At 39.4% G+C, this 12,754-nt stretch overlaps 1 protein-coding gene across 1 annotated transcript in view; it reads right to left on the reverse strand.

Moving 5' to 3' along the window:
• Positions 1-2,801: 2,801 nt before the first annotated feature.
• The window catches only part of brinp1 (bone morphogenetic protein/retinoic acid inducible neural-specific 1), a 71,938-nt gene continuing 61,985 nt past the window's right edge, over positions 2,802-12,754 (reverse strand). The window contains exons 6-7 of the mRNA XM_029516225.1: positions 11,222-11,444; positions 2,802-3,942 (exon numbers count right to left, since the gene is read on the reverse strand). Coding sequence (XP_029372085.1) covers positions 2,802-3,942; positions 11,222-11,444 — 1,364 coding nt within the window. The remainder of the gene's footprint in view (positions 3,943-11,221; positions 11,445-12,754) is intronic.

Genomic DNA, 12,754 nt, shown 5'->3' on the forward strand with positions numbered 1-12,754 from the left:
ACCACCATGCTTCACTCTAAGTATGAACAGAGTGGCATTCATCAGATGCAGTGCCTGGATTTGTGCCCAAAGGTTTCAGTTTTTTAGCTCAGAAAGTTGCAATTGTCTTTTACTCAGAGTGATTTCCATGTCGCTACTGGACAATAAATTCCTCTGGCGGGTTCTCCCATCTCTACAGAGGACTTCAGAAGACCTGGTAGAGTTCTAACCAAGACCCATCTAGGCAGTTTAGCTAGATGACCAACTTTAGGATGAGTCCTTCAATGTGGTTCATTCTTCCATTTCAGTCACTAGATGATGCCATGTTCCTGGTAACACTTTGAATTTCTGAAATTATTTTATACCTTTGCCGGGATTTTGTACTGCAGTCTGTATTACAGGATTCTCTCCCTCCCTCTCTTTATACACATATATTTGAGTGGATCTGTAAACCTTGGCCAATTAATTAAACTTGACACAGATAGGCTCCAACGAAGTAGCAGATACATCTCAGGAAAAAATGAAAGGTAACAATGTACCTAATCACAAGAACAAAATGTAATTTTATAAATGAGAGATTTCCGTTTGTGTAGAAATGTCTAAAATATTTAGGAACTTTAAAATGATGGGTTACTGAGTGTACATTGTAGTGTAGATGGAAATTTTTTTATCGATAACACAATAAAGTGTGCAAAAAGTTAGCCGATCTGTATACTTTATTAAGCCACTGTATGTCCCTAAAGTCTTTTTCCAGGGCTGATGCAATTTGTTGCTTCAAACTTTGACCATTGTATAAGAGGTGCTGAATTCTTTGAAGAATTCATAACAACAATTATTAAAAATACACAAAATTAAATAAAAAATACCAAAAGCAACCAAACAACAGACACATCAATAGACTAACAGACACAAGAAACGAGAGGAAAAACTGGAAAAGTATGGGTTTTTTTTAGATGCTATTCTAAAAGCTCGCAACTGGGTTGACAGCTTTTACACTGAAAATGAAGGTTCTTCCAGAGTTAAGGTGACATGGTGGAAAAATTAATGTTTGCCCTTTTTTTCTTTCTTTTTTTTTTTCATTAAGTTTGAACACGAAGTGAAGAAAGCTAAGTTGTACAAAATGGGGAACCTTGCCTTTGTTGTTGTTAACAAACATGCAAGTAATGACCTACAAAAAGTAATCAGTAATGGCAATGTTTCAGCATCAGGTTACCCAAATAAAGCGTGACCCAAAATACATACTGTAGGTAGTGTTTCATATTTAAGGTTGATGACTGCAGGTGTTAAAAGTTGCAGCTCTGTTGATGTATCCAGCAACATGCAAAGAAATTTGAATTTCATATTTGGAAAAAGAAAAAAATAGACATTTTTACATGTAGGCATAAAAGCTTACAGATTACTCGCTGCCAAAAAGGTATTTTCAGCTTTAATATAGCAATTTCTTCTTCTTCTTCTTTTTTTTTTTCTTCCTGTTACACAACATCGAAATTCAATGGCTTTCAACACAATTCTTATCCAACAGAAAACACCCCCCTTTCTCATCATCTGCCACTTTGCTGTCTATCTTATCTGAAATTAACTGAGGGAACAAAAGGAAAACATACAAATGGACAATGTTCTTTTTTTTTTTTTTTTTTTTTCTCTCTCCATGTCATGAAGTAAGTATAAGTGAAACAGTGACGGACCTTATGTCTTGCAGATGTCTACCTCAGGGGAGTGTATGGCTTTAAGTTGTCTTGCGAATGCGCCTGAATGATAAATGTTTACATTTTGCTCTTGGTGCTGAAAAGCTCCACAAATCAGCAGTCACAACATGTACATTTCGCAAAGCTGTACAAAATAGCATTGATTGTTAAATCTTCAGACCACAATATTGCACTCACGCACCAGGAGGTACTGCCTTGTGAAAAACACAGCTCGAATTTCAAACACGGGAAGAAGCGCTCCAACTGCAAGATTCAGCTTAGACTGGAGTCAATCTCAAATGACACATTCAATTAACAAACAGCAATAAGCGTCAAGCCAAAAAAATGTATGTGCACACTTGCACACTCACATACACACACATTCACCCACATATATATGTATATATAAACAGCTGGCTTTTGTTATTTGACATGACTATCCATTACTGCCCTGCTGTGTGCCTTATGTGTCAGAACAATGACAGAGTGCCCCATAACTCCCAAAGAGCAATGCAGATTCACTGTGGGTTTTGAAATGTAATAAAGAGTCTATAAGTAATGTGTTGACTACTTATTCTCTAGGGCTATTTAATCCTTACAATGTATAAACATCTTTAATATTAAATTGTCCATTATGTCTGAAATATTCTGCACATTAGCGGAAATAAAAGGATATCTGTTCTGCCCTTGTGTTATGTCAGTATTCCTTTAAAAATGTGTTGTTTTGTTTTTTTCTCGGTAAAGAATGGCAGTTTCAGATATAACCTTTGATCCCTCAGAGTAAAATCAAGGCCTCTTTTTCACCAGTACGTAGATTTAATATTTCTTTTTTTTTTTTTTTTTTTCTCTCTCTCTCTTTTAAGTTCGTTTAGGGAATGACAGACATGCTGGGACAAATATGATACAGTCTTTATAGTGGTTCCATTAATCTTCTTTATCCGCCTGAAATGCTTTTCATCACTGCCTTTTTCCTTTTTCTCTTTAAGAATTCTGCTTACAAAGTTAATATTACATCAAAAGGCAGAAAAGGTCCAAAAATGAAAAAGAGAAAACAAAATTAATATTAATATCCCTTTATAGTTCATTTGTTGGGTTGTTTGTGTGCAGTTTGCTGTCCTTAATTTAATGTTATTATGTTCAGCAGAGTTTAGCAGTCAGGTGATCTGATTGTTTTAGTATCTCTGTGCTGTACATGTCCAAGGCATGATTTACTCGAATCATTTCGCTGTTGTTGAGCTTGAGCCTATGCTTTAGCATACAAGAGAAGAGGTCCAGCTGGGGTTTACCAGGTGCAGACGGAGGAGCTAGGCGGTTAATCCGATCCCTAATGTCCAGTAGCAGGAGCATAACAGATGAGGATGAGTAGAACTGAGTTCCTTGTGTGTACGACTGATTAACCTGCTGCACGGCACTACGGAGCAGGTCGGCATTAAAACGCAGACTGTAGCCGAACACTTGGATGTCAGATATTTTTATGTAGATCTGGCGCTTATTTGGGTCTGCGAGGTCCACTGGGCCCTGTCCCGTGTCATTGCGCAGGCCAGTTGGGATCTTAGCACGGCTGCGAAGGTAGATGTGCACTGTCTCAAAGAAGGTCTTCCACCGGTTGCCCAGCAGGAGCGTCCAGTTGAAGCACTGGGAGTTCTGCAGTCGTACCTTTTCCCAGCGTGGGTAACCATGTTCACCAAATGGCATGCTCCAGCCTTCTGAGTGACTACCACTGAAGGGGTTGACATAAACAAAGAACATGGGGTCAATACTGCTATTTCTCATCTGGCAGATCTTCATTGAGAGGCCGATTATCATGTGGAGGTAGTCCATTCGGTTTTTGTTACTTTTGAGCGTCAGGGACATGCGCTTACGCCATCGAGGGTCAAAGAATGTTTCTAGACGAATCTCATTACTGATGAAAGTAGTATGAATGTACAGTCGTGAGTCCATTTTCTGCAGCAGGTATTTGAGTTCTAGGTCCTGAAAGTCCAGATCAGTTTCAAAGCTGATGAACTGCTCGCTCCGTTCTGAGTCCACATTCTGAGGCTCACAGCGGCCGCGGTACAACTTGTAGCCCTTGTTGCACGAGCCACATTGTGAGATGTTAGCCAAGCTGCACATGGCACAGCTGTTGTTGCCACCTATGACACAAGGGATGGGTCGCTGGCACAGAGTTACACCTGTGTGGCACACGCATGTCCTTTGGCTCTCCAGGAAGGTCCCCCAGAAGCCATTCTCATTGCAGTAGAGGAAGGACTGAACCCTGTTGAGCCACTGCATCACAGATCTACAAAAAAAAAAAAAAAGAAAGAAAAAAAAAATGAAAAAATGGGATATAGGCATTAAAAGTGGTTAGATGGAAAATTAAACTTAAATGTCAGTAAATATATTTTGCTGCAAATGGTCTATGGAATAAATTACTGCTGGCAAATCTTCCAGAACATATTGTGTTTCTGTAACCTCTATTTTTTCCCAGAAGAACTGATTTTTACAATGTATTGTTGAACAGCATCTTATTCTATTTAAATGTAAGTTGTTTATTTTATTTATTTTTTTTTTACCTTGTCAATGCGCTACTATTCAAAGGTGCAATATCATACAGTAAGTGGAAAGAAGAAAAAAAAAAAACGTTAACTGGGGTGGATTCCTGTAAAGTAGTTAAGTGTTAGCAGGTTGACCCAGCTTGATGATTTTCTTCAAACTCTTAAAACACATTAAACATGTGAAGAATAGATATAATACCGTACATTGATAATGTACATCTGGAATATCTAGTCAGTGAATAGGAGGATTTCTTCCCTTCACCAAGGAGGACCTGGGTTATTTTACTCAAGTGGGAGACATTACTTGCTATTCTTATCTTGTCTCTTCATTTCCCCGAAGGCATCTTTTCTTGTCATCTTGACAGTACTTGAACTTATTTTCTGACTGTGGGAGGTTAATTCTGAATCCAGGTTTTTCAGAGACGAGGGCTAGTCAAGGTTAGCTTGACATGTTAATGAACCTGAGTATTAACTGTGATGGATGACATCGCATTCTCAGCAGGCCACCCTAACCCCTGAGCTATACCCTAAATGAGCCCAGAACAGATCGTTATTAGACACTGAAAATGATCTGACCTTTATTTCCCCAAAACAAAACCCGATTATGAAGAATGATGTCACAATATTCAGGGGTCACTGAATGGCAGAAATTAAATTCAGAGCAATCGGCAAATTGGTGTCCATTTCAAATCAAGCAATGCGAAATGGTTGCACGCTCTAAAAGGAAGTCAACTTACACAGTGTACTGAAGCTGAAAATTTGAATTATGCTCATTTGAAATGAATGAAAATAAAGTGTCACTATAGCGTGATGCTTTATGCTTTCCTCGGGAACATTGGGTAACCTCAAATTGCATGTTGCTCTATGGTATGGTTTAATGGGAGAGGGGAAAGGGAACAGTTACAGCAGGGTAAAGTGACCAGAACTAATGCTGTTATGGTACAATGCTGGAAGAATGAAATTGAGCATGGAATCATTTTGTGTGCCCTTCTTAAAATCAACATTTTAACAAGGACACAAGTCATCCCAACCTCCTTCCAACGCAAACTTTGTCAATCTTCATAGTAGGTCATCTGGTTTCTTCCTTTGTCGACTGCAACGGCCACTTAAAGTGAGCTGTGCATTTGCGTTTGAGTGAACAGGTTATTGGAGCTCTGGGGGGGAAAACACATTTGCATAACAAATAGTCGGTGCATTTGCAACCCAAAATATATTAAGTAGAATAAAGATTTAGTCACTTAAGTAAGGGGAAAAAATACAGTTACAGAATATATTACACACTGTCTGCTCTGCAGCCTGAATAATTTCATGTACAGTGATGCATTTGATAGTTTTGTGTTGTGTGTGTGTTTTTTTTTTTTTGTTTGTTTTTTTTTATTTGGCTCATCAGAAAGAGAAAGAAATAAAGCCTTGATAATATTCCATCAACACAACTTCATACAATAGTATTTAAAGGTGTAATTTATCTCCATAGATAAAGTGTCATTTCTCGGCTTAATCTGCTTGTACCCATTTCCTTCATTTGGTATGATTGAATCTTTCCAGCTCTCTCATTGGCATTTTTTTTATTTTTTTTCACTAGTCACTACATCAATGGTCCCTATAAAAGGTAGATTTGAGAGGACATGTTTTTTGTTTTTTCTTAACTCATGAGAGGGAAACAGAATTGTTACCGTTAATTTAGTTTCTCTTTCTATTTTGCCGGTGACTTTGGGTTTTATTTCTCTTAACTTGTATGCAGCGTCTTGATTGTGTTGTGTACGATATAATGTTTGTGGACGCATGCTTTGAGCGTAATTGGTTTGGGTGTAATTGTTGCTTTGAGATTTACATAGTGAATAGGGCTTTTTTATCTTACAAATAGAAAGTGCCACATCTTGGTTGCACGCTTTGGTTTTTGTTTGACATGATATTTGTTTGCAACATGACATTACAGACTGTGAAAAAGCCTGAAAGCCTCTGAGTCATGCCAAAAGTATGAGAGCTGGCAACTCTTAAATATAAACTGCTCTCAGATGTGCATTTTTCATGTATTTTTCTGTACTTGCGTGGAGCTGCTGTTTCTTGAGCTTGTTTGCTTATGCACAGTAGTGCGCCGCAATCTACTTTTGGCTCTTCCTGAGAGATGAAATGTCTTAATCTCCTGGTGCAGGCAGTGTATTTGTGATTTTATATCACTTTCCACTGCAGTGGTGCGGTTTGGCCCAGAGTGTCTTCTGAGAGATGGATGTATCATGTTATCTTCCTCCAGCTTGTGTTTGCTGTCCACTTCAGCATAAATATAAAAAGAGCTACCAAGTACTGTAGAGATGTGCCAGCACTCTCGGTTTGCTGTATACAGTGGTGAAGCATTCGAATGGTAACGCTGTCTGCAATATCTGTTCCCATCATAATTATTTTCTGCATTACTACTGTATGTGAACATGTTCATTTTCGGTTTTTTTGATTAGCCATAGGGAAGACAACAGCCTTCCTCTGTGACCGTCAAAACTCTAGCTAGTCTTGCCATTATTGGCCATGTTTAGCAAGGAAGCCTGCTTAAATAGTGCACAGCTAGTCCTCGGGTGATTTAATATATTCAGCAAGAGAACAAACATATGTGACAATTAAAAATATTGCTATGCACTCAATGTTCGCTCTCACAGGAGAGTGTCCCATGACAATAAGCGTGGACACATTACTCACATTTGACTTTTTGATTCTCTTTTTCCAACAATAAGCATGGAAGTCAGTGGACATCTAATAATTCAGGACAGTGGACAATACACAAACCACTTTAAATATCTTTTGTTTTGAACATACAATCTTTGCCTAATTAGAAAGGAAATTGGTTTCACAGGTGTCTCAAATATAAAACCATTCCTATTATTTGTTTTTAATGGCCATTCGTTATTCCGTTGGACACAGGCCCAGTCATAATGATCTTCCTTTGAATATATTTGCTCTTGAAATATCCCATCTGAAATACTGACCCAAAATACATTCTATCAAAGAGCTGCCTCCCTCAATAAACTATTTGAGTGCCCCATGCAGCCAGTTTTATTTATGCTTTGTTTGTTACCATCTCATGCAATGGCTTAGCTTAGATTTGACATACGGTCGGGAAATTAAATGAAAACACGCTGGACTGGACAGTGTTTGTTTTCTGTGTTCTCACTGTGTTTTTTTACTGGGCATCAAATAGCCTTAGCATTCAGATTCACCATGCATCAGAGCGCCGCCATTTTTTTTTTTTTTTCAGAGCATGAAAAAGGAGAGAGGGAAAGAGAAAGTCAGAGCAGGGAAGATGAGACTGCTGCTCATGGAAAACAATAACAGACAAATTAAGAAAAAAACAACATGAGATGACTTCATGAGATCACAAGAATAATTTCAATATCATATTTAGTCAGGATATGTGCAAGCACCAACTATAGTCATGTCAAAGTCCAGATAAATTAGAAGAAAGTAATACATCATATGGAGGGCGCAGTCATATTTGCAAATATGCTTGACTTTGAACATGAATAATTAAATTCAATGCAAAGCCAGTATGCAAATGATTTGACTGAGTGTGATGCTCCTTCATATCTGTCACTATTAATCATTTATACCAAAGACAAACTGCTGCATTCATTCTACTTGAAGCAGACCGCTATTCTCGTTACAGGAAATGCAATAGCAAATCCGATACAGTTCACGTATAAAGTTTCCACAGCAGGAATTTACGACGCTCACCATGAGTGGGTGCCTTATGGTGAGGTATAGCCCTGAAAAGTGATGAAGTGGTATGCAGTTGTAATTGCAGACACCCAAACAATGTATCCCATGCCCAGCTTTCATTCAGCGGATGTAAATATGTCTACTTTATTTAATATGCAAATTGGTAGAGGGACAACATGATTTAAAACTTGAAATCTTTTTTGGATAAGTTTGACTTTGTAACCCAAGTTTGCATCATAATAATTGCACTCAGTCATCAGCAAATTTCCCCTCATTCCATTTTGCATCCATAATTTAATTAAACTAAAACAGATGAGCATTGCTTTAATATGGACGCCTTGTTAATGTTGTAGGTAAGAAATGAAATGAAACTAAAGAGGACCTACTTTATTGAGGATGCATTATCTCTGAATGCATGCTACACTACCTCTGGACACAAGCTCTGTTTTTAAATGAGATGAATATAGTCTGCATTTAGACACATTAGCAATTATGCACAAATATTGTTTGTATGATAGATGTGGTTTGGCTCGTCGGCCACTGAAATGAAATAAAAAGATTGCCTTGTTATGAGTGAATTTTCTTTGTAATTTGGGTTGCCTAGACAACAAAGCATAGGAAAAGCTTCTGTATTTCTCTACCACGGCAGCAGCAGATATCAAGGTAATGACAGAAAAGCAGACTGTAATGTTGCACAGATGTTAAATTGGGGTTGTAAATGAATATTGGGTTGCCATCTTGGTTTTTGCGTCATTATTACAATACCAGTATTTCTTATGTCAAAATGGTGTTGCCATGAGATATTTGGAAGGAAACAAATTTTAGTTATGTAAGACCAGAAATGAGAACCATCAAAATATCCTTGGCAGTCATTTTCACTATTCAATGTGAAATTGAAATTGGTATGAGAAGATATCACTGTCTGCCGTCAAACCAAAGAAGAAAGAAAAATTGCCTAACAGTGTTCTTGGTGCTCGCCAGCTTTCAGGGTGTAATCTTTCCAAAACATTGCAGAAGACTTTCTAAACCACTAAGGTGCACAATGGCAATACAGCAGCCAACTTAGAAGACATCAGGACGCACCTTGTTCATATTTCATATCAAATTCCAAAGACTAATTCTACAGTTTTTATGTTTTAAGTAAATCTCTAGGCTAATGTCATGAACATTGGGTTCATCATTGTGTTGTCTTTTATTGTTGGCCATCACAGCAAGAACAGTCTCTCCAGGAGAGATGGGACACCAGGCTTCCAAAAAATTTCCGTTCACTCTGTGTTTGGATGATGGAGGTGAAGGGGGCAGTCAAATGTGTTTTCCTATCGCTCATAGAGATCATACGACTTTACAGGTGAAATACGATTCACATCATTTTCATACTCATAAAACCATCCAGGGACCGCTAGTGCCCTGTGGACGAGGGCGCCGATTTCCTATTTCCTCAAATATTTTGGCTTTTTTTATCTCTAATATTCCCCCTGAACAGAAGCACTGCACTATTGCCGAGTTTTCAGGGAACCTGTGGAGCTCATTTCAGAGGTCCCCATAACTCTGAGTGGTCCCTACAGTCTGAAATTTAAAGGCAAACCTCGAGCAAGAGAGTACAGTCCCTGCAGGGCCACTGCATTTACAACTTGTTGATCTAACAGAGAGTTTCATACTGTTAAAAACTGTTATATGCCAGCCACAGACTGTGATCCAAGTGGTGGCTTTCTACCAGTAGAGGACTCTGGATGGTGTGAAAACCACCAGTGAAGTCAATGAACAGTGACTCTCCAAGTGGGAGTATGCACAGTCTACCAGCTGGATGACAATGTCATCCTTCCCATTGTGGACCTGATGTATGAACTGGAGAGAATCCAAATTGTCCCTCATATGGGAACTGGCCTGCTGTCATTTAGTACCCTAGTGGGCCCATTCTTGGCCACCGGGGCCGGGCAAGATGTTTTTCACATCATCATCAGCACACACTCTGCTTCTGAAATCTCACTGACAGGTTGAAGATGTGCTGGAAGCCATCCCTAAGGTGGTTGGCACACACCTTGAGGACACTTGGGCTGATGCTTTATGGGCCTTCATCTTTGGTTCAATTCCCTCATCCTTTGATCAGCTGTTACAGGCTACCCAAAGGAGAGGTGATGACAGTCCCAGTTGGCGTTGGAAGGCTTGCCTGAGTCTTGAATCAGGGACAAACAGGAGGCGGGTAGACAGGAAACCATAAATGACAGATGACGAGCTTTGCACAATATTTTATCTCTTATTTGGTGACACTTTGAAAAAATTACCAGTCTTTTTTTATTTTTTTTTTTACAAAAGAATGTAAAGCATTTCCTATTGCTCGAAATTCTGGAAAACAATTCTATTATATTATTATTCTGTCATGAAACCAAAACAACATTTAAAGGAATGCAAAATGAGTTTGGGAACCCTCTGTGAGATAAGGACCATGCCTGACTCATACGTGCATGCAAATCTTACACACAGTGAGGTGATTAAAACAAATAAGTCCTGCATCTGATGCAAAGCTGTCTCACACAAGCAATCAAAAAAAAACACACTGCTCTTATTTCCAGTGCCATCAGGCCCTCTTGATGTGTGCTCCATGGAAGGGGAAGCACATACTGCAGCTCTTTGATAACACTTCAGAACAAACCTTTGCCAACACGCACACAAATGTGGGTGTGCTCCTTTTTCTGTCAGTGAGAGTTCACAACTGCTCATCTGCAGACCACTTAAATGAATATTTTACAGATTCTGACTTCCATTTACATGGTGACGCTTCCTACATTAAACGGTTTTAGGGGGTGTTGCATGTGGCAGCTAGTAAGTTATATACCATATTTTGCACAGTGTTTTTTGATATGGGCGGTGGGGGGGTCGTCAATGCTGCTGACACCACAGCAAGGCTCTTAAGCTGTGACTGCAGTAGGTGGTGACAGATGTGTGCAATGACCTATCAAGAAAACTCCCACAGCTACAATTTCTTTTCAGACTGCAATAAGAAATACAAGAGTGAGCAAGAGTGCTTTCGGCATGTGCAAGGCTCAGCACTAAGTTGATTTGATGGACAGAAACAACAGAATCATAAGTTGAAATATATAAAGGATGAAATACTTAATTTGTATGCTTCAAGAAATAACAATCAATATAAATCCCTCCATCATCTGAGAGAGAGAGGAAAAAAAACAGAATTCCCTGAGAAAAAACACTCTGTGGGATACATTTTTACATTTGCTTTTCAAGGAATAAACCCCTTTGGTTTGGTGTGCCGAGCAAATCCACATCTAATTTCCATCAAGACATCTAGGTCACGTTTCTACCCACCTCTCCCTAGGCATCTGGTGGTTGGGGTTGTGGTGACAACGGATGCTGAGGCCAAAGAGCTTGCGGGCGGTGCGCTGGATCTTGAGCCTCTGGATCTCCAGGGAACTCTGGAGGAGCCTGTAACGGGCTTGCAGGTCCCAGTCACTGCCCCACAGGAGATGCACACTGCCGATGGGCAGGAAATGAGTGGAGGGCAATCTCTTCAGGAAGGACTTAAACTCATCTGCAGAGCAAAGAGAGATGGAGTGAGATGGGGTTGCAAAAAGAGAGAAAGGAGGCATGGGAAGGGGATTCTGGCTGTGTGACAGAAAAAAGTGAAGGCTATGAAGAGTAAATAAAACTGATTTATTTCAATGAAACTACTGTGCCTCAATTCCTATTAAAATTTCTGTATTTTACGCCATTGACAATAAATTCAAAGTAATATTTAAGCTATTTACACTGAAGTTTCTATAACAATTTACAATGAACTTTATATCACTCAAATTCTCATTGAAACTGGAGAAGAAGAAGCTGAGTTTTCCTTTTTTGAGTTACTTCTGCTGGGAGGAGTTTTGAAAAGATATAAGGCCTTGGGTTCAGTGAACACCCTCTTAGTCTGTGTTCCCACACACTTGTTGAAGAGCAGTATATTTTTTCTCAGCAGTGCTGAAGACTGTCCTTGTGTTCTTCTGGCTACCTCTGAAAATTTCTGCTTGTCTCCTCGCAGTGAAAAGCTTGAGCACAGCTCCTTGACCCTTGTATTCAACACTTGCTCCAGTTTTTAGCAACAACGCACATGAAGATGTGTCTAAAACGCCAACGGTTAACATCCTAGGATGATAAATGTTTTGTTCGGCATGCTAATTCAATGATCCATGACTCAGAGAGGCTCATTATTTGTGAAAATAGGTTTGAGCACATTGATAGAAATAATTGCGTAAGCAACTCGATGAAAAAGTTTATGTTTATAGAGCAGTAACGCCAGTCGAGCTCAGAAGTGACCTCCTACAAACAACCCCACGCCACCCTTGGCCCAAATTCTGTGCACAGTTATGAACTCAAAAATAATACACCTGCTGTATACAAGCCCCAGGGTTAAACTATTTATTGTGGGGAGAAGGACAACACAAATATTTCCCAGGAGAATGCAAAGCTTCTTCACACTCAGATCCCCACACTGAAGACATGTAAAGATCTGTACAGTCTGCCAGTAGCCTCCTACAGACCTATCCAAGACAGTTTAACAGCATTAAGCACAGAGCTCAGAGATCTTTCTCTGCTGCAGCTGTGAAATGTCAGAATTTTCTTCACTTTCCTTACAGGCATGTCAAGCGTACCCCTGCCTCTTTTTCTTCAAAGAAACCAGATTCCTTCTCCTCCCCTGTTTTGAACTTGCCATATTCCTCCACCCAGTTTTCAGGGATGTCACGTACTGGTTCTCTTCCTTTTCCTACAAAACCTGGGTGTCTTCGGTGCCTGACGATCAAAATGATCTGATTCGGAAAACCAAAAGAAAGAGCCATTATCAGGTCGCTCCCCCAATGCCAGCTC

The sequence above is a fragment of the Echeneis naucrates genome, chromosome 12, assembly GCF_900963305.1.
Source record: "Echeneis naucrates chromosome 12, fEcheNa1.1, whole genome shotgun sequence".
NCBI classification, from domain to species: domain Eukaryota; kingdom Metazoa; phylum Chordata; class Actinopteri; order Carangiformes; family Echeneidae; genus Echeneis; species Echeneis naucrates.